Raw genomic sequence first — 23959 nt, 5'->3', positions numbered from 1 at the left:
TGTAGACAATACATTCTTCAATATATTCTTAAAAAGCCACAAACAGTAACTGATAAATTGTGTGTTCTGCCAACATTTCAAGACACTGAAATAATTTTTCAAAGACTCAAACATGATGTTATTCAGATTCATTAATAAAATGAAACGTGTCACAGGCACAGATGCCCTTGCTATGTGATGTTCAAGATGTTTGACAAAAAAAAACTTTAATATTTTTCAGTATCACTGTAAATAAACATAGAGTGGAATTTGACAGAGTTCAATGAAGCTTTTTGACCTTTAACCTGGCAACAAGGTTGATTACCTCTTTATCTTGTTCAATCCCCTTTGAATGTTTGTTATTTTGGTATGTTCTGGGAGTACAACAAAGGTCCTTTTCTTGTGTACATGATGAGACAAATTTGAATTACATACTATAATGAATTAATAAATTATTATATTTTCAATCTTGGCAGAACACTTATAAAACTTGTAACTCATAAACTTAAAAAAGAAAATTACTGTTCTGATGGTTTGCATGTATCCATTGCCTTTAAATAACACAACTGTAATTTTAGCTAAACTAGGTCTATCACAGAATGTGAAAAAACAACTGAATAATAGCATATTTGTATGAGGGGTAGTTTGAGGTATTGATAAAATGAAAGTGTGGTAACAATTGAAATATTTATTAGCCTTTCAATAAAAAAACTCTTATCAGATAAAGAAATCAATTCATATTGGATTATAATGCAAAGTTGTATATATTACACAAACCAAGCCATATAATAAGATAAATTTGCTGATCAATCTAGAAATTGAATATCCTTCAAAAATTAATTTGGCTTTAAAACATTTCAACTATTTTATAAAATTTGTTTTCAGATTCATAACTGATTTTTTTTTAGATCTTAACAATTTCTTTCCTACTGCTGAGAAGGAGTTTTCAAACTTTAATAATTATTGGCAATGTACGTGTAACTTGTAAATAAACAAACAAAATAATTACACATGCAAATTTGCAGACTGGAATCTGTCCCTGGCTCATCTTTGCACTGGCTGCATCTACCTGAAGTTTACAGCTTGCACACATTTAAATGATAACAAAATATTATGTTAATTAATCTCACTTGCATGAATTGAAAAGTTTGTCTTTTTTGAATATACAGCAGAAACATATACAAACTCTGGCTCAGTTTTCTTTATGCAAACATGATGTCATATCCACATACAAAATATACAGACCTTTGCTATTTCATATTTAATTTTGTAAATTGAATGGTCCATAATTGCTTTTACCAATGGTAAGAGTTAAGCACAAAGTAAGTTTCCCCCCTTAAAATAAAGATTTAAGCTCACTCCAACTAGTTCTCTACCTACACATGTACCACTCAATAAAATCTTAAAGATTCCTTGTTATCAACAAATGCCTAGACCTTAAGTTATATGAAATATGAAGAGTTCATTAAAATGGATGAAATGATATGAATTCTGTATCATGGAATGGGTTGGTCTTTAATCAAAATCTAACTTTTGATAGATACAAGTAATTACTAGTGAGGTACCTCATCAGTCCCACGAGCATCAATATGGAGGCGAAGACGTTGAAGAGGAATACTTTTGCCACACCTCAAACACATCTCTGTTGTTTGATCATCAGTATCAACCTGTTTCAAAATTCTTAATACATTTATACATGCATACACTTACTATGCAACTTCGATAATTATTCTTTCCTAAATAGTGCTTATAAATTTATGCAGATTTGAAAAATTACATACATGTCACTTAGACTCTCTGCTTTGAAAGATGATTATAATTTCCATATACAGGATGCTGAGTAAAAACGAAGAATATCGTGTTTATAAAAATGCAATGCTATTTTGAGCTGTTTAAACCAAAAATAGTGACTAAAGTTCGGAGCTTTGAGCACATGAGTATTATCTTACTGTGATACAGTTTCTAGAAATAACTCAAATAAAACAAAAGCTAAACCTTATAAGAGGCAATCAAAGAAATCAATATCCTTATTTCAATTATACCTGTGAGGAGCATAGATTTATATCAATTTTGGCTAGTTAAACTTATTTATTATGGCTAGATGGACTAATATGAACTCCTGTGTCATCAAGCCACTATGTGTGTTAGGCGAGACGGCAATGTACACGATCATGTACATCAGACGCCTGTCACCTTTAATCCAACACTGACAATTCTTTATCACTTATACTAAAAAAGAATGAATCTGCAACTGCTTTTGGTGTATATGAATAGCAGATGTTGTTTATTTATAACAAATGATCAGATGATAAAAAAATCAACCACATGGCATCAAGGAATGACGTCACCATTACGTCATATGTACTTCCGTTGTGTCATTACGTCATATGTACTTCCGTTGTGTGGAAATTTCTCATTAAAAAAAAAAGTTCTTATGATTGATAGACATGTTTTCACATGCTCAATACACTGTAAATCAAAACTATCATTATTCCTGAAACTTTTATACCTTAAGTATCTATTCTTGCTTGATTTATCATTTAGAGTAGAGATTAAAGCATAAACCGCTGCCCTATAGTTGAAAGGTCATTTTGGAAGAACTGTCATGCCGGACGGTGCAATTTTTAGAGTTTGTTTTTCAAGTGGAGTGATTTTTCTTAGGAATAACTTGACTCCCCTTTTTTATTGGCTTAAAATGTAATTTAAAGCTTTTACTTTAAGAATATATGTGGTTATCATAGCCTGCATTCGCTCGAAATGCCTTTAAATGTTGTCTAAAAATTATAATTTTACATTGAATTATATAGGGAAAAACAATGGTGGTGTGTAACCTAAACCGTAACAAATAAGACTATGGCTAAATTGCAAATAAGGGACATCACTATTGTGATCGATATTCCGGATACTCGTATATTTTCGGTAATTTCCGTATGGTTCCGTACATGTTTCCGAACTTGCGCCCTCTGTCGTAAAAACAGTGTAGTTTGCAACCTGCCTTGTTGTATTTCACAAAGTGCGTGCTTCCATTTATTATTTATACATGTATAATCGATTAACATAGGTTTCCTATTTTTGTACACATTAAATGTAGACAGTTTACGATCATTATAATTAAACTGACCTGATTTTAGCATCAAACATATAACTTTAACGTAGACAAAATTGAAGATAGTCAAATAACGAACGATTCATGCAATTTAAAGCAAAATGTGCAAGTCATAATGCATTGTGTGCATGTCATAATGCAAAATGTAAAAGTAAGAATCCATGATGTACAAGTCAGAAAGCACGATGTAACGTAAGAAAGCAAGATGTAATTTTTGCGTTAATACCCTTCCATAGTCCCACAGCTCTGACTATTGGATATGGTTTCATTTCTCTAGTCTTAACTACACTATTGCCTCACTATTTAATTACCTTCTTCAAGACCAGAGAGTGCGTTGACATTATTTGTTTTCCATACATGTGTTTTTAAATGTTCATGTACATATATGGAGAGGGTTTCTATGGTGATTTTTTTCAAGTATTTTATTTGTTTTCCTTTTTGTTTTTTAAATCGGCCCGCGCCCGATTTTTTCCCATTTTAATATGTTTGTGCGGGATAAAAATACATAGTAAACTTCCTAGACACAGGTATGTAAGTCCCTGGTCCAGTGCATTCTCTTTTTATCATGGGTCGTTACAATATATATTTTCAAAATTTAAATATCTTTATATGAATGAATGAATTAGGACTAGGATCAAATGAATGAATTAGGACTAGGATCAAAAACTGTTTTTCCTAACAATGAACCTGGACCAGAAGCGTTATAGGACAACCCCATCACCTAGCATAGCATGTAATATCATCATTGACTTTTAATAGTACTATGGGTGTAACGGTTTAAATTGGTAGAATTGTTAACTCAAAATGTCTTTATACCGATATATGGATATTGGTTTTCTTTCTCGACTACTTCGGCCGCAAAATAATTTGGTTTCGTTTTAGGTTATGGTGACTTGCATTTAATAATTTATGGTTAAATCGATGTATATCATCATACTCCTTAATCCTCATCCTTCCATGGGAAAACGAACGAAGAAAAGAAATGAAATGTTTTGTCACCATAATGCAGATTGAAAATCATTACAATAATCTATAGCTACTGAAAGTAGTTGAGATCCAAATTATACGCGTTCATCTCATAACTTCGGGGATGAAATGTTTGTTTACCGGGCTCGATAATAATGGATAGTCGATTTGGTATTCATTTTATCGTTCCAGATACCCTGCTTAAATCCATGAATTCCATTCGTATGGTTCGATAATTTCAAAAGGTAAAATATTAAAACAATAAATATTCTATATACATTTGGCTGTTAGCTTAGTATTTCGTTTATCGTGTGAATCACTTTCGTGTGTCGCTTATGGTGCTGGTTACCGTTTCGTTCCCTCTATGCTCATTCTTTTTCAATATAATATAATTTAATATAATGTGTTTGTAGTTGTCAGGTAAACCTGCCATATTTGTTGTTATTAATGAACGTATCTCTAAGCAAGGCGCCGGAGAGGATCGTGATGCCCCTCACTAAGTTTTACTCATAGGGAATTATTTTCTAAGCTTCATTAGGATGTTTGAGCAGTCATTGTATTACCACCCTTTTGAAAAGGGCCCCAACAACAGGTACAAGGCGTATACAATGAACGTGCTTTTTATTTTATTTTATTTTTTTGATTAGTGTTTATTTTTTTGCTTTCTTATTGCTGTTAAAACAGTCATTGTATTACCACCCTTTACAAAAAGGGCCCCAACAACAGGTATACGGCGTATACAATGAACATGTTTTTTTTAATTGTTTTGCATTTGTTGTTCGATTAGTGCTGTGAACCTATTCAGACCCTATTTCTTATAGAACCTTTTGTTTTGTGTGGTATTAAATTTTGTTTAGGTACATTATTCCCGACAGGTATGCAAACACTGCTCCCCTTACCATTTCTGTAATATCAGGTTCGGGAAACAGCAGATGATACCTGTCGATGACTGACATATTTAGTTCCAGAAGTTCTATATTCAGGTTTTCTCGTTGTTCCTTATATGACAGTGTGTGTATACCACGTGAAAAAATGCGTCATAAATGCTACGTCGGAAGGCAATATTTTGATTTGAAAAAGGACTTAAAACAAAGATAACTTCACTATTTCTTAACCATTTTAAATGAAACATAGCGCAGTCTACGCCGCTTACGGAGCCCCACCTTCGGTCTTTTACCAGAATTTGATTGCGAGTTTAGTTTCTTAAAACACTTCGACAAACCTTTTCACAATACGGCCGTCTGACGGAGCACTGTCAAAACATTATTTTGGAAACAGTTTTATCGACGTGTTTGATGAAACTAAATGACCTCATCAAATTTCGGAATTAAAACAAATGCGGGGCTCTTTAAGAGGCATAGACTGCCCTTTGTCTCATTTAAAATGGTGTTGTAAATGATAAGTTATCTTTGATTTAAGTCTTCATTTTAAGCAAATTTTTGCCTTCCGACGTAGCATATATGACGTAATTTATCACGTGGTATACACACACTGTATGACGGGTATTTAAAGAAAATGTGGTTGAATGTTTCTTTGTTGCCGCATCGGTTTAATCCTTTAGTTGACAATGACACAGGAAGGGCATTATAACTGTAAACATGCGAATACTATTAAACCCTGTGATAAATTTGCGTATTTAAACACACTTTTTTTAATTCCAGGGGATATTCATCCCCCCGCCGGGGGATCGGGGGATGGGTCGAAATTCCGGGGGATCCCCCCTCCCCCGCCAGGGGATATGGCATGTACATGTACGCCTAGTCAGGAAAATTGCTTGAAGACTTAGGGCAAATGGTTTAATACCTAGGGCTAATGGTTCAAGATTTGTGCCAAATGGTTGAAAACCTAAGCCAAATGGATTAAGACCTAAGGAAAATGGCAAACTAGGCCTAATGGTTTAAGACTGACGGCAAATGCTTTAAGACTTAGGCAAATTGTTTAAGCCTTTAGGCAGAAAGTAGACTACGGAGTGCAAATGGTTCAAGACGTAGTCAAAAGTAGCAGGACGTAGACAAATGACTGAAGACATTAGCCAACTGACTTAAAACCTCGGCCAAATGATTCAAAACGTTGTCCAAATGGCTTAAAACCTAGACCAAATGATTCAAAACATTGTCAAAATGGCTTAAAACATTGGCCAAAACTTAGTCCAAATGGCTTGAAACCTCGGCCAAAATGGTTCAAAACGTAGTCAAAATGGCCTTAAACCTACACAAAAAGATTCTGTGTCAAAGCTAAATGCTAAAGACCACAGCCTAATGGCTAATATTTTTACTTCTACATGTAGGTTTGCACATAAACTTATTAAAATGAAAGCTTCATTTTATTAGATTGGTTTGTTGACAAGACATAGAGAACAGAAAACTTTGATCATGTATTTGTCAGTTAATACAGAAACAATATAATACACTGAAACACTAGTGCTCTAAAACTAGGTTAAATAAAACATAACTATGTTAAAGATAATAACGAACAATCACTCCACATATGTTATCGGCTTACTGAATAACAATAACAACCTGCTATGAAAAAATAAAATGAAATACTACTTTTATTTATGTATTTGATATATTCCACTGTATTGACTATTGAGTTAATTCAATAAAGTGCAAGGAAGATTAATTAAAATCCATCAACAACTGCAATAAGATTATTAAAACTTATAGGTCATAGATATCTATGGCAAAGTTACAGGTCATAGATATCTATCACAATGTTACAGTATCGCAGTGTTACAGGTCATTGATATCTATGGCAATGTTACAAGTCATAGATATCTATGGCAACATTACAGGTCATTGATATCTATGGCAATGTTACAGGTCATTGATATATATATTGCAATGTTACAGGTCATTGATATCTATGGCAATGCTACAGGTCTTAGATATCTATGGCAATGTTACAGGTCATTGATATCTATGGCAAACTTATAGGTCATTGATATCTATGGCAAACTTATAGGTCATTGATATCTATGGCAATGTTACAGGTCATAGATATCTATGGCAAACTTACAGGTCATTGATATCTATGGCAACATTACAGGTCATAGATATATATGGCAAACTTACAGGTCATTGATATCTATGGCAAACTTACAGGTCATTGACATCTATGGCAAACTTACAGGTTTACAGGTCAAATATATCTAAGGCAAACTTACAGGCCATTGATATCTATGGCAAACTGACATCAAATTCTATGAAGATTTAAAAAAATAAGATAATACAGTGAAAACTCACTAAACCGGACAAGGTCCAGACTGGGCAAAATTTCCGGTTTAGTGAGGATTCTGGTTTAGTGAGGATTTGATGTACGGAGTAAGTTTACTCAAAATATTAACTTAGTTAACCATTAAAGGGAAGTTGACGTTTAGACGGATGTATGCAATATTTAACGATGCACTGGTTGTCAAAACAAAGTGACAAAGTGACACGCGATTTGCGAATTCCTAATACACAAAATCATTTTGACATGTTTGAACAAATGTACGTCCGGTTTTGTGAGGTAAAATTACATTGACAACTAACAAATTTTCTCGATTTTTTGTCCTGTATCTGGAATTCCGAGGTTCCGGTTTTGCAGGGATTATTTTACATTGAAAATAGAAGGGGAAAACCGGGACTCTGAAAAAAGTCCGGTATCCCGAGGATTCCGGTTTTGTGGAGATCCGGTTTAGTGAGTTTCCACTGTAGTTTGAAGAAGCTGAGAAAAATATAACCATTCCCCTCCACAAGCAATTTATTAACATATGATAAGAATATTTCTTTATACACAAGAAAGTTTAGTCCTATGATGACCTTCAGTCAATGCTTCTTGTTAGAAAGTGAAATGCCTTTTGAGCTTTAATTATTCATGTGTACTCAGTGAAAGATCTATTGCTTACTTAGAGAAAAAACAATGTTTGCAAACACAGAAAACAAAACTTCAAATGTGTGCTAAAATATTGGAATCAACACCCCAAAATAGCTTGTCTTTCTTTGGCCATGTTCAAAGTATTAAGAACAACTGAATATTAATGCACACAAACACACACATTAGCAACTTAATATACAGTATACACTAGGCAATAAATATATACAACACACTTCATACATAAACACACAATATATTACTTATTTTACTCAGCTATGTACAAAAATGTCCAATAAGAGACCTGCTCTTAATTTTACACGTACATTCAACCAGACTACAAATTTGTCCTGATCAGTTTTTCAAAAGTAATATTCAGTTACATTTTGATCAATATTTTTTATTGCTGTAATATTTCTGCCATTTGATTTTTTTCATAAGTAACTGATCAGCAAATTCAACCATTCAAAAAAATTGACATTAAATTTGAAGCGAAATGAAGGGAAAACAAGAGCGGATACTAGAACTCATCCATTATTTTCCATTGATCAAGGAGCATTTCTCAAAAAATATTTCATCTGTGCATATTATCATAGTGAACATGACTTTACCTTAGTGCAATAACTCAATAACTGCATATAGATATAGAAGCAGATATTGAGTTCTTGCACTAAGGTGACGATGTGTACTACTTTTCATGTTAATATCTTTATCAGTTTTTGAGAAAAAGCCAAGGACCAAGACTTAAAGCAACTGTGCACCAGATGATCAATTCGCAAGAAAAAAAGAAAATTGTCGAAAACTGTCATAAAGTTGGTATTAATGTGCACAATGCATTGAAACTTAATTACTGAAGTACCAAATAGTTTACAATTTATTTCAGTTTAGCAGTTATTTCGTATTTTTCCATTAAAAATGATTACTGGGCATGTCTACCTAGTAGAATTAATTCCTTATGCGTGATTGGCTGGTCGATGTTATCACGTGATATTACCGAGTTAGGTGTATAGCCTAATTATGACACGCGATTAGAGAAAGCATAAGAAGCTCAGTGGATACGACGCTGGACTGCAATTTTGCCGACACAGGTTCGAAACCGGTGTCCGACTCATTTTTTTTTTACATTTTGGTACTTTTTTTACAATAATGATATCAAAGCGTAACACATTCTATTAAATAATTGTACTGAGATTTGTTACAGAAAAAAACTTTTTTTGCTGCCAATCTGGTGTACAGTCCCTTTAAGATTTGCTCGACACTGCCAGTGCCCATGATGACTCCAAGCATATAACAATATCTGGACTTTTTCATTACAAAACAAGAGGCCCAAAAGGGCCTATGCTCTACTGGCATGGCTTTTGTGGTTATATCAATCCAGAGCATGTATGTATGGGTAAAACGCAACCAACATATAGTTTATGTTTTGTGTTTGGGTTACCTGAAAACGTAGCACATTCAACATCTGAGCCCAGAAAGTATTTTAAGCAGATTAGCTGCATGAACTATTTTAGTATATGCAAAGTAAAAGTCATCCGACAAAAAAAATGCTTTCAAAACTGTACTCATAGTACAAATTTCTGTAGTTTTAAAAGTTAAATAAGTTGGTCAAAAGATCAAAATCAAGGGCATCCTAGGACAACATTGATCAATTTGAACAAACATTCACAATCAGTTGTGCTGAGAGTTGCACGAACACACAAAAAGATTTTCAAACCTTTCCAGATTTATGTTTACCAAACCTGTGAACCCTGGGTGTGGCCAGTAATGACACCAGGTGCATAACTTAAACATTCACAACCAATTTTGTTAAGATTAATGCGCAAACTACAGAACTTAAAGCTAAAAAATGGCCTTCGGGCTTTCAACACGAACAAGGCAGAGTAATTCACAAAATCAACTGCAGAAGCAAAAAGCAAATTGTCTCTCAAAATCCTAGTCTTGCAAATTGTCACCCTTAACTTGAATTTACATGTACATGTAAACTTGGCTAAAAATAGAATTCGCTCATGCAGACCTGGCTAAAAATAGAAAGCATTTCTTTAAAACTTTCATGGCCCATAATCTAGGCATTCATGGGCGGATCTTGCTGGTTTTCGAAAGGAACCGAGCTCTAATGGATATCTAGATACTGTACAAGTTTCATCGAGATGCAATCAAAACTGAAGACTGTATCGTGTTCACAAGCAATTGTTTACAGACGCACGAACGCACGACCGCACGGACGCACGGATGCACATACTACATACACATTACCATTGCATAAGCTCTTCTGGCCTTTGGCCAGTAGAGCTCAAAACCATCAAAACGGACAACATGGCAGAAATTTTTTATGTGAGCACTAAAACTTAAAACAATTCACTAACAAGACAATCAGTTAATTAATAATAAAGTTAAACCGGTTTTTATCAATTATGTTTCATAGCAAAATACAGATCACTACTCTGACAAAAGTATGAAAATGCATAATTTCATGCAATATTGGTTAACAAGAGTGCCGAGGAGTACTCACTTATGCGCATCTGTTATAAAAAAGGGACATAAATCTACATTTATTAAAGCAAGAGTTATTGGCCTTGTGACACAAAAATTGCATATTGTCTCTGGAAAAATGTGTACCAAGTTTTATGTGAAAATCATGAATGGTTTTTCGAGCTATAGCCAAGGTTTAAGATTTTGCACAACACTGACAAAGATAACAACACCATGGCTATGACAATACTTCACCATTTTCGTCAAAAAAAGATGACTGAAAAATAATGCAGAATAGAAACAGCTTAGAGAATATGTAATTAAAACAAGTAAAATAACAGTATAAGAATAATTTACTTCAGTTAACATTTGGCACACAAAATATACAGCCCCGTAGAACTAAGAGGTAATAAAAACTTGGCAAACATTTTACTTAAGAACAATCAATTTCTATGCACTGTCAATATTTAAAATAAAATTGAAAATAGAATTTACGGAAAATGGAGAATTCCTACTTTACAATGGATGGAAAGTGAAAAGATTCTCACCAAGGCAACCTGTGTTTGACTCCTGGCTCGGGCACATGTGAGTTTGGTTGGTAGTTACCAAGCCAGACAATCAAATTTTCTCTGGGCATTCTGGTTTCCCCCACAACACAAGACCACACTCACACGTAACATCATGTCAACAAGATTGGTTAACATAATGTGAAAATAACTTGCTTCCAGTGATAATGCCGGAGTGTAAAATAAACAACATGGCCCTGAATCGCTCACCTGAGATGAGAAGAAAAACACTGCCTATAAACATTTGTTAGGTAATACACACAATTGACATTAAGTAGTTCATTTAGTCAGCTTTGCACCCAAACAGGGAGTAAACAGGGAGTTGTACTTACGAAAAAAAACACAGCCTAACTAACAGTATGTCAATTGTTAGAAAAACTGCTGAAAATATCATTTTTCTTTAAGCACAAGTAACCCTTTTGGCCAATTCCGAACTTAAATATGAAGAACTGCGATCTGATCTTTTATCAGCAGTCGCTTATCACTGTTTTCAAGACATTTACACAAAGATTGGCCTATACAGTAACCAAGACAACAAAACAACAGTTGTCCAAATGGTCATTCTGTGAGAATGCAGCTTTAAACAGACTATTACGATATTATGTTTCAGCGCCAATGTTTTTGCTTTATTTTATATATCTTTTCCACTGACTTGTAATTTAACATGTTTAATCTTGTCACCATTTTTTAAACCTTTTTTTGGATTTAAAAAAAAATGACTTTAGTTAGAGATTATAGTACTATGGAGTCTAGCGGCAAACTTTGTTTGGAAATTACTATTTCCTAAAAAGTAAACAAGAACAGTCCCAGAAACTTGACTTATGCTACCATTTTGGCCTATTCTGATGGATTTATGAATATAAGATATACGCATCATAAAACATGTTATCTGCTTACTGTAGGTTTCACAAGGTCTGAAGATTTGGGTAAAAAGCAGCTGATTTCTGACCGGTGATGTAAAGGTTAAACTACAAGCAGTGTGAGTATACCACATGATAAATTACGTCATAAATGCTAGACAGAAGGCATTTTTTTGCTTCGACCGAATACTTTAAACAAAGATAACCAATATTTCTTCACCTTTTTAACTAAAACATAGCGCAGTCTATGTCACTTACGGAGCCTGGCCTTTCGTTTTTTACTAGAATTTGATCGAGAGTTTAGTTTCTTAAAACACTTTGTCAAGCATTTTCGCAAAACTTCCGTCTGACAAAGCACTGTCAAAACATCATTTTGGAAACAGGTTTGTTGAAGTATTTTTGCTGAAACTAATCACCTTATCAAACTCCGGTAATAAAACGAAGGTGGGACTCTTCCAGCGGCAAAGACTGCCTTTTGTTTCATTTAAAATGGTTTAAGAAAAGTAATCATTGTTTTAAGTCTTCATTTTAAGCAGAAAATTGCCTTCTGATGTAGCATATATGACGTAATTTATCACGTGATATACACACATTGACAAGGCTTGACCTCAGAAAGTCTTTTCCTATCACTAGAGTATAGCTTCACTTAAAGATATGAACAATATGGAATTTCAATCTGCATAAAACTTTTTTTATATTACAATGAAACCATAAACATACAATGGAAAAGTTTTTCAGAACTTCTGGAATTTAAGTATTGAATGAGTTTCCTGTATCTTAAATACAGCTTAAGAAAAATCATATTTCAAATAGATTTTTGAAATGTACAATGGAAAGTCGGCTGTTTTTTATTGTTGTTGTAGGTCAATTCAGAGGCCTTGTTGTATTTTAGTAAATGGTCACCCAACTAACCTTCTTGTGAAGTTTCAATAAATTGATACTGTAGTTATCGAGAATTATTTTTTTTAAAAGAAAAACAGGAAGTTGTCCCAGGGCGTGGCCAACTTTGTCCCTAGGGGCAAATTTGAACAAACTTGGTGGAAGACTGCTACATGATGCTACATACAAAATATCAAGGGTCAGGGCCTAGCAGTCGCAGACAAGAAGATTTTCAAAGATGTACCTACCGGTATATAAGTATGAAAGAAACTTGTGAAACCTGGGCCAGTTTTGACCCCTGGAGCATGATTTGAACAAACTTAGTAGAGGACCACTAGGCAAAATAACACACCAAATATCAAACCTCTAGGGCGTCTAGCCTCATGGTTCTTGTCAAGAAGATTAAAGTTTTTCCTTTCAGTTATCATGGCAACCAGAGTTCTGCTCGGAATTCACTTCTTTGAACAAATTTGAAAGGGGGCTAGCCATGGAATATTCCTGTGAAGTTTCATCAAAATTAGCAAAGTGGTTAAGGAGAAGATGTTGTTAAAAGCAATTGTTGATGCCGTACGCCTGACATAGACTGATCACTGTGAGCTGAAAACATTTGATACTGAAATGAAAGTATCTAGAGGCTTCAATAAGAAACTGTGGTAAATTGAAAATTTAACTAGATTGCTTTTTTTGAAAAAGCGCTTGTTTCCCCTTTTGTGTATACGTAGGTGAGAAATCAATGATGGACATAAAATTTGTACTTTTGGACTGGAGACAAACAAACATAGGAGTCATCTACTGGAAATGAGCAACCTGCATACCAAGTATGAAGTTCCTGGGTCCAAGCATTCTTTAGTTATTGAGCGGAAAGAATTGTGTCATACAGACTAGTGACAAATTGTTTTTTCACCTGAAGGTCACTGTGACCTTGACATCGAAATCAATAGGGTATTATCAAGACCAACTAAACCAGGTATACAATTCCTGGGCCCAAGCATTTTTTAGTAATTCAGCAAAAACGTTTATTTTACCTCAAGGTCACCTTTGGCCATTGATCAACTGGCCTGAAAATCAATAGGGGTCATCTACTTTAAGTATGAAGTTTCTGGGTGCAAGTGTTCTTTAGTTATTGAGCGAACCATTTTTCAAGTCACCCCCAACATATTGGATTTTTAAGGGGTCATCTACTGGTCATGATCAACTTGCATACCTAGTATGAAGTTCCTGGACTGGAAGGAAAACCGTAATAATTTCTTTGTCAAATAATAAAGGGTCAGTATTTGCATTATATGCAAAATAGAGTTATCTAACTTGATTAACTAAGTATGATGAATGGTTGAGAACCCTTGTTTAAAGTTTCAATGCAATACATGAAGCAGTTGCTTCATATTGAGATACTGACTTGTGTGTGCTAACATGCTACTCCTTAAACAGAATTTCATAGTTGAACAAGCATTTTCAGCGAAAAGATATCCCCCGCCAACGATGGCTTGTTTGTGCTTGATGGCTTGTTTGTGCTTGAAGGTTAAAAAAAATCTCAGAAAGAATAAGATAAGCACATTGGTTTATCCCTTTCCGAGCCAAATTATAAAATATTGACCGGGACTACTTTATGATAAAAATTTTTAACGAAATAAATCAGAGGGATGATTAAATAAAACTGTCTTTTCCGAAACTGCTTACTCGGAAACATCAATCATTGCAAAACAGTACAGTATAAGATAAGACGCCACCTTTAAAAGCGGCGTCTTATCTGGAACTGCACTATTTTCAACAGCATAGGTATGCGGTGAATGGGTTAAAAATCGATATTACAATACTAAGGGGATGTCATTTATTATTACTTAAATAACACAGGAAAAATGTGAATACTAGGTTTTGCTACTTAAACCAACAGTGACACAAATACAATAGATATCTTTACTCTTCTTAAAGTGGCGCTAAAATGCATGGATAATTATATATCAGACAGTGTTATAATAAATGTATATGATTTGATACCATATTCATTCAGTTGACTTCACAACGGCACATGTTTTGCCCAGTTTCACTGCAATCAGGTAGTGGTCTGTGTATGGCAGTGGCTTTGTAGTTGTCTGCTGGTTTGTCATAGGACTGATAATTAGGTCTAGGGTACCTCCTAGGCTGTGGGTCGGAGTTCTGATATATTGCTGAAAACCATTGTCTCCAAGAAAAAGTTAAATGCTGCAGTGTTCAATGTTTGATTGAAATCTCCAAAGATAAGCAGATTCTGTAACTTCCTTATATGTGTCTGTAAGCTTTGGAGAAACCTTTCAACTGGATAAGTTGGTGACTTGTAACCAACTATGACGTTGTATACAAGGTTATCCAAATGTAGAGATATTCCAAGAATTTCAATATCAGATTCTTCAAGTAGGAAGTCTAACGTGTTGAACACAAGTTCTTCTTTGACAAAAATTGCAAGTCCATGCTTTCTATTGTCCAGGATCATTTTGTAACCAAGAATTAAAGTTTGTTTGCGGCATCTTATAACTTTTGTTTCAGTACAGCACAGAACAGCCATCTGTTGAACAGTTGGGTCAATGATTAGATCACATGCATGCTTATTTAAAGATCTGATGTTGACATGACCTAAATACAAATCACCGTCATGCAATGATGGTATGTCAAGCATAGACTCAGCTTGCATTCGTTTAGTTTCCTCCAGTGCTTTTCTGTTGACTGTGATGTCAGATTTACTGAAATTTAACACCTGAATGCCTGCTCTAGATGTTGCTCTACTTAGCATGGTGTATGCTAGGCCTTGCGGTGTTGCCATTTTCTGGGCCTTTTGGGGTTTCTGCAAGTCTGCTATCATATGATTATATGTACTACCTTGTGACTTGTGAGCTGTTAGTCCATACGTTGGTTCTTATTTATTCCAAGTGTCATGAAATTCTACCAGCTAGTTGCATAGAAAAGGCTGCAAACATGGATCTTTTAATAAATCAAGGGCAAATAACTCATATAGAAATTACACAATCCAAGGCAATAACTCCAAGTACAATTGACCAATCCAAAAAAAAATGAACAGGCATCATCCCAGTATAGTAATTCATATTTATTATAAGTTTGATGAAATTCTGCCAGCTAGTGACTGAGAAATGGCTGTGAATGTGCATTGTTAAAAAAATCAAGGGCAATAACTCCAAGGACAATTGACCAATCCAATTTTTTTTTGGACGGGCATCATTCCAGTATAGTGGTTCATATTTATTTTAAGTTTCATGAAATTATACCGTTACTGAGAAAACACAGGTGACGGACGGACGGACGGAAGGAAAGACGGACGGAAGGACAACGCCATTTCAATATCCCCCTCCCTATTTCATAGGCGGGGGATAATAATACAGAGCAATACTTAACTTTGCGTTACATTCAAACTAGAGTTATCTACTAGATTGTATAAAGTTTCAATGCAATACATCTAGTAGTTTCTGAGTCAAATAATATAGGGAGAAACTTTATATTATATACCATAGAGTTTTTTAAATATATAATATATGCAAGAAAGAGCTTTCTAAATTGATTAATTAAGTAAGTTGGATGGCTAAGAGCCCTATAGAGTAAAGATTTGATACAATGAATCCTGTAGTTTCTGAGATATTGATGTATGCAAGCTTACATGCAAACCCTTAAAAAGAATGAAGTTGAATGAGAAAGGCAATAACATGCATTATATGCAAGATAGAGTTATTTAACATGAGGTTAGCTTTCAAAGGTTGAATTGTTGGGAACAGATGTCTTAAGTTTCAATGCAATATATGATGTATGTGCACATGCAAAACTGAAACCAGAATTTCAAAGTCGAATAATAAAGGGCCATAATTTGCATTATATGCAAAAAATAGAGTTATCTATCCTGGTTATTCAAGTAGGTTGGATGATTCAGTACTGTTTTATAAAGTCTCAATGTAAGTGGTTGCTGAGAAATTAACCTATGTGTGGTTAAATGGAAAACCATAACCAGAATTTTAAGTCGAATAATAAAGACCCATAATTTTCATCATATTCAAGATAATGTTTTCTCCCACCTCAGATAAGTAGATCCAATAATTTAACCATGCTAGAAATTCTTATCTTGCCCACGGGCGAAGATAAAATGCCCGTATGGAACTCCTTTTTTATGATCATCACATTGAAGTTACCTCCCTTGTTGAAGACAGCCGCCTGTAGCACCATAGAAACCTTGTCTTGTGGCAATATTTAGAATGCTAATTAACTATTTCTCGCTTCAAATGTTACCATAAAAAAGTTTGCATGCACCTTTCATGAAATAATGCTCCACTCTCATCAGCACTATTTAAAGACCGCTTTGAGTATTAACATAATCTGTATCAATGCGCACATATCCATGACAACGACGAGTTATCAAATATCTATACGCATTATTTTCACTACGACAAAAGAGTTCCACCAAAAATATACATTTAACTTTTTTTTGTTTTAACTGACGTGGGAGAAAAAGCATCTACCATAGCCGCTCGTGTAAGATAGGTTCATCCCGACCCTCGCGCAGGGTGTTTTGCGGAAACTCGGTAAACCTCGTTTCCGCAAAACACCCTACGCTCCGGTCAGAATGAACCTCTTACACTCTCGGCCATGGAAGATACTTATAATCTAACTTTATTAATTAAGCAGGTTGGACAGTTGGGAACACATGTCTAAAGTTTAAATTCAATTCATGATGCTTTTGCAGAGATAATGACCTAAAGGTGCTAACAGCCAATATACTTTGAATAGTCAAGCTAAATATGTCCTATAAATCTGCCATCTAGAGGCAGTGAATGATGGATGGGTACCACTAAAGCAAAGAAATATAACTGTCAAAATGACAGTTAATGTACTTTAGAAATATTGGCTAGAAATATCTGGAAAACTAAAAGGATCCATGACATGTTGCATCATAAAACAAACAAGCAACAGTTGTAAGGCAGCACGACTACGCCACTTTGACTAAGAAAATGAATACCATTATGATGTTGTATGTGCCTGTCAAATGCAATAAAAAAATAAAATTAAAAAGTAAACACGAACCGCGATGTGACAAAACAGGGTTTTTAATAATTGGCAGAAGAGATTCAGTTTCAACTGCTTTCTTCTATTTTTTTGTAACAGTGACCTTGATCCTAGGGGCCCCAAACACAATCCCATGGAAATCCTCCATAAACTCTTCCTACATATCAAGTTTGGTCACAGTATGTCAACCATAACTAAAGTTATTCCGTACCAAATAGTAATCTGTTTTTAGTAACAGTGACCAAAAGGCAATCCAATGAAAGCTCTCCATAAACTTGTCCTATATACCAAGTTTGGTCACACTATGTAAACTCTTACTTAAGTTATGCAGTACTAACCTTTTTTCTATTTCTATCAACAGTGACCTTGACCTAGACCAAAAATCTCAGGGCCAAAACCACAATCTCATGAAAGGGATCTATAAACTCTTCATACATACCAAGTTTGGTCGCAATATGACGACCCTTACTTAAGTTATTCAATACCAACCATTTTTCTATTAATAGTAACTTTGACCTTTACTTTTATCCTAAGGCGTGAAAGGTCTCCTTAAACTCCTATATACCAAGTTCGGTAACTATGTGTCCAAGCTAAAGTCAATTGATTCATAAGGTGACTTTGACGCTTCCCTGCCCAGCCTGCCGGAACGATGATGCAAGTCATTCTAATAACTAGTTTTCCCTTTGTGAAAACCTGGTCAAGAATATAAAAATGTGCCTATCAAAAGAAATAAAAAGAAAGAATTAAAAAAAAACAACAACCCAAAAACAGTCAATCAAGGGCCATAATTTGTAGGGTTAAAATGGAGTTGTGTAACGTTATTGTAAGATGGCTGTCATTAATTGTGCAAAGTATTAAGTCAATTGAATGAACGGTATAGAAGTTTTTTTTATCAAAATCCCAACTTGCCCTAAAACTTAAACGTGCCCTAAAATTTTAACCTATGTTCCTAAGTCAATCAGGGGCCATTGCTTGTATCAAGGATAATATTGAGTTATTAATCTCATTGTGTGGTGGTCCTCAACAACTGTGTGAAGTATTAAGTGAATTGAATGAAAGGTATAGAAGTTATTAATAAAAATCCCAACCTGCCCTAAAACTTTAACTTAAGTTCCTTAGTCAATCAGGGGCCATACTTTGTATAAAGGATAATATGGAGTTATCTAACCTGATTGTGTGATGGCCCTGAACAAATGTGTGAAGTATTAAGTGAATTGAATGAAGGGTATTGGGGTTATAAGTGAAAATCCCTACTTTCCCTTAAACTTTGACCCGACGCCGACATCAACGCCAGGGGTATAGCCCTCCCAAATGCTTGCCCTTTAACCCACTGACAACAAAATCGATAAGGATCATGTACAGGTCATTCCCTACCAACCTACCAAGTTTGAGATCCCTTGGCCCAAAGTTCTTTAGTAATTGATAAGAAATATATTATTTAACTCAAGGTCACCACTCAATGAGAGAAAACACATTCTTGCATACCGGACGTGTGTTTCCGGTCATGTGACCAGTGCTGGAAAAACTCATCTTACATAACCCATGTAAGATGAGTCACGCGCAACAACGTGCCACTTCTTATTTCAATAAATTGTATGGTTTATGAACAATATATTATGCCATTCCAATAAAGCGCAATCAAATATGTATCTTTGCAAGACTTTTAATTAAAATTGAACATAAATAATCGTTAAAAAATGCTATTTTTAGTTATTCAAAATCACTGCGCTCTATGACGTCAGTAAACAACATCGCACGCGGGTTTTGGTGAAATGTACACAAGTGCGTTTTCTACGTCAAATTTTCCACAAATTCATAATTAAAGGTATGCAAGAAAAAATATCAATCATGTCTTTCTGGTCCGGATCGAAAAATCCGACCCTCGGGCACGCTGCGTGACTGGTAACTCGGCAAGCCTCATTACCGGCTTACGCGCGTGCCCTCGGGTTGGATTTTTCTATCCGTACTGGAAACACATGATAGATACTTATATACTCGCATGAGTGAAAGCAGCACATACTCGCATGAGAGAAAGAACATACTCGAAAGAGAGAAAGCAAATACTCGCACGAGAGAAAGCAGCACATACTCTCATAAAACAAAGCACATACTCGCATGAGAGAAAGCACATACTCGTAAGAGAGAAAGCACATACTCGCATAAAAGAAAGCACATACTCGCATGAGAGAAAGTACATACTCGCATGAGAGAAAGCACATAGGTGCAAGAGAGAAAGCACATACAATCATGAGAGAAAGCACATTCTTGCATACCAGACGAGTGTTTCCGGTCATGTGACCAGTGCTGGAAACCCTGTCTTAACCCCCCCCCATGTAAGATGAGTCACGCGCAACAACACGCCACTTTTTATTTCTTTTATTGTATGGTTTATGAAAAGTATATTACCGCATTTCAATAAGCGCAATAAAATATATAAGTATTCTATAATTTTACTTCAAATTGAAAATAAATAATTGTAACAATTTTTTTAGAGGAACAATTTGATGTGAATAGTGATTTAAAGCTGCACTCTCACAGATTTTTCGTTTTTCCAACTTTTTTATTTTTTTGTCTTGGAATTTAAGCAAATGTTTGCGTAAATATCTGCTAACAAGTGATGAAAGACTGCTGACAAAAGATCAGATCGCAGATTTTCATATTTACATTCCAAATTTAATGTTTTGTGGCTTACACCGTTACTAACGGTTTAAGTAAAATGCATAAAACATCAATTTCAGGACAGAAATATGATAAGCTGCGATCTGATCTTTTGTAACAGTCTTTTATCACTGGTTTACAGATATTTACGCAAAAATTTGCTCTTTCAAAAACAAAAATTAAAAATGTTGGAAAAAGGGTAAATCTGTGAGAGTGCAGCTTTAAAATTACTGCGCTTTATTAAGTCAGTAACGTCGCAGGGCTTTTTGGTGAAATGTACAAAAGTGTGTTTTCTATGTCATTTTTTCCACAAATTGATTGTTTTAGATATGCAAGAAAAAATATCAATCATGTTTTTCTGGTCCAGATAAGCGCAGTAAGCACATGCATGCATGAGAGAAAACACCTGCAACAAGTAGAGGCAAAAATCTCTGTCGAAGACAAAAAAATAAATATTGCACAAACAAGAGAGAACATCACAATAACTTTGTCTCTGGAATTGACTGTAATACTACATATGATTCATGAAAAAAAATCTTATTAAATGGAGTACATCATTGCTTGATGAGGAATTTTTAAGTCAATTAACACTTAGCTTATGTCAAATAAATTTCATTAACTTTGCTCTAAAAAACAGTTTATATTACCTGCAAAAATTGACAAGTCTTTTATAAAATTTCTTTATTTCTTTTTTTTTACAGATTATGCTTTCCTATCATTTTAAAGATTAAGACCATAACATTGATAATGAAGTCAAGACAAGACAGAAATGATTTTTTTCAAATAAAAAAAGTTAGTCGAGGTTTAATATATTTGAGAAAATGTAGGTCAAAAGGTCACAGTTAAGGTCATCCAAGGACAACATTAATATTTGTAACTTTAAAAATATAAGCAAGTAGGTCAAAATGGTTGGGGCCAGCTTTAGCCCCAAGGGCATAATTTCAACTGTCTTGGTAGAGGGTCATCATATGATGCTCCACAACAAATATCAAAGGTATGAGCCTTGTGGTTAGAAACGAGAAGATTTTGAAAGTATATACCGTAAGTATACCAAACCTGTGAACCCTGGTGTGTGGCCAGTAATGACCCCAGGGGCATAATTTGAACAAATCTTCACAAGCAATTGTGTTCAGATGGGTGCACGAACGAAAGACACTTCTGGTCTTTGGCCAATAGAGCTAAAAATCAACCAACCCCAACTGTAATTGTGATCTCTTTTTAACAAGGGCAAGGGAGCGTACAACATAAAACCAACTGCACAACCAAAACACAAGTTGTCTCTCTTTAACCCTAGACTTGGCTATAGACTTGGCCAAAAATAGCATTTTTTTTTAATACTTTCAAGGGCCATAATCTGGCCATGCATGGGCTGGTTTTCGCAAGGAACCGAGCTCTGATGGATATCTAACTACTGTACATTTCATTGAGATACAATCAAAACTAAAGACTGTATTGTGTTCACGAGCAATTGTTTACAGACACACATACGACGTACACATTGCCATTGCCATTGCCTTTGGCCAGTAGAGTTAAAAACAACCTTCCATAATATAACACATTCAAGGTAACGCTTGTACAACTATCATTATGAAGACGAATACTGGAGTAAAACTAAGGCTATATATTAAAATGGTGCACAGAAAATAATCTGTTTGTCGTAACCATAAAAAATATCACCTGGACTATTCGAGTGTTGACAGTTATACAAGCTAATACTTATACAGAAAATAAGACATAGCATTACAGAGCTATAAATAGCTTATTACCTGAACAAAATAAGTTTGTTTGATTTTATGTGGAATAAATCTTGCACCAAATGCATTAATATATGTAAAAATGTCTATATTCTTAAGAGTTTAAGCTATTTAAAAAAAAATATTGTTATAATGATAGTTAAAATAAAAAAAATGTTAACAAATGATTGATACAAAATGAAGGTTTTGTCATGATTTCAAATTATCATAGCAAGGGTATATAATCTCATTAAATCATAAAAATCTACCAGAATGGGATGTTGATACGAACAATTGTCAATTAGAATAAATTAATATGCTCATGAATTTTTCAGAACACATACAACTCTTGACAACTTCAGTACAGCTCTAAAATTCACTCTAAAGCAAACATATCACACAAAATAATTGCATTAAAATCTTGATTTAAACAATTCATTCTTGAATACACAATAAATAACCTTTTTCACGAAATAAATGATACGGTCTGCCAGTATCTGGAATCAGACTTACACCAGCGAACAACACTTTGTCTCTATCTTGACAGGATCAACCTTGCAGCTTTGCTTACACGACATGTTACTATTAATATCCATTTTCAGACCACGACCACTGTTCTCTTTTCCAGTAATACTACACGACAGCGAACATCGGGCTAAAATCAGTTTATTTAAATCCTCCGTTGAAGATTTCTTCAGAACACTTGAGTCACCTTTTTCTAGTTTATTCAACCTGCTCTTCATCTTATTTTCCTGATTAAGTTTTTCTAACAAAGATTTCCTTAATTTCTTCAATTCATTATCCCCCCCCTCGTTTTCACCATCGGCATTATCTTCTGCATCACTATCTGATATGTTCTCATCTCTTTCAATGACGTATTTCAAGCTACTTCTACTACGTAAGCTTGATAGGCTATTATTTGACACGGTCGAGCATTCACTAATTCTTCCCACGCTTCCTGCTTTTATCAAATCCCCACCAATCTTAAAACTCAAATGATTCTGCTTCCCTTTTCCGTGATGACTGTGACCACTTTTTGGACTGCCCCCTTTTCTGTCCCTTTTTCCCCCACCATCCCCCTTATCATCTCCTCCCCTTCCATTATTCCCTCCTGACCCCCCACCCCCCAGTCCTCGTCCAAACCCACCATTTCCATGCCCACTTGGGCCCCCATCTGTATCACTAGAATGATCACTACTGTCTCTCCGGTGTATAAATTTCTGTTTTAGTTTATCTTTTCTTGAACGTCCCTCTGTATCATCTGTATCACTAGCGTCAGAGCTACTACAGCTCGTTCCCCGAGATCCAACAGATGTTCTATGTTTCCTGCGTTGTTCATATTTCCTTATAACCTCTGGAGAAGCCACACTATTCCTCTTTGTCAACACTCTACTATGCAAACTCAACCTCGGGGGAACAAAATCCTCATCTTCTTCTGATTCATTTTCCTCGCAGATCTGATTTAACAACTGTGGAGAACTTGCCACACTCAACAGAGGCCGTTTCACAAACATTGATGTCGACTGATCTTCCCTATCTCTCACTTCTCTAACTGGTGACGCATTCTGACTATGGTTTTCATCAATATCCAAATTTTCCACAGACTTAGACGCCCTAATCAACTCTGTGTAATTATCGATCTCAAGATCGGCATCTTCGTCCTCCTCATCCCCTTCATCGACGCTTTCTTCCTGAATAAGGCTACATTTGCGTGTCGCCGGGCTAGTGTCTCGTAGTGATGTTGATGGGGTCGGGTGGATTCCCTGTGGGGAAAGGAGAGACATGACGAGGCCCTTCTGCTTTGGAAACTGGTGTTTGAAGACATCTGCTGATTCCGCGTCCTTGCTTTGTTGG

The 23959-nt window shown here is 35.0% G+C and overlaps 2 protein-coding genes across 3 annotated transcripts in view; both read right to left on the bottom strand.

Moving 5' to 3' along the window:
- The window catches only part of LOC128243285 (uncharacterized), a 15197-nt gene extending 4180 nt beyond the window's left edge, over window positions 1–11017 (bottom strand). Inside the window, exons 1-3 of the mRNA XM_052960954.1 lie at window positions 10924–11017; window positions 1545–1646; window positions 989–1048 (exon numbers count right to left, since the gene is read on the bottom strand). Of these exons, the coding sequence (XP_052816914.1) occupies window positions 989–1048; window positions 1545–1619 (135 nt within the window). The 5' untranslated portion in view covers window positions 1620–1646; window positions 10924–11017. The remainder of the gene's footprint in view (window positions 1–988; window positions 1049–1544; window positions 1647–10923) is intronic.
- Window positions 6413–23959, bottom strand: part of LOC128243277 (SNF-related serine/threonine-protein kinase-like) — a 50092-nt gene continuing 32545 nt past the window's right edge. For both annotated transcript variants that reach the window (XM_052960932.1, XM_052960931.1), the window contains one exon: window positions 6413–23959. In XM_052960932.1, coding sequence (XP_052816892.1) covers window positions 22615–23959 — 1345 coding nt within the window. In that variant the 3' untranslated portion in view covers window positions 6413–22614.

Source organism: Mya arenaria, chromosome 8, assembly GCF_026914265.1.
Source record: "Mya arenaria isolate MELC-2E11 chromosome 8, ASM2691426v1".
Lineage (NCBI taxonomy): Eukaryota > Metazoa > Mollusca > Bivalvia > Myida > Myidae > Mya > Mya arenaria.
Note: the sequence above shows the minus strand (reverse complement) of the source record. Positions and strands in the feature narration are given on the sequence as shown.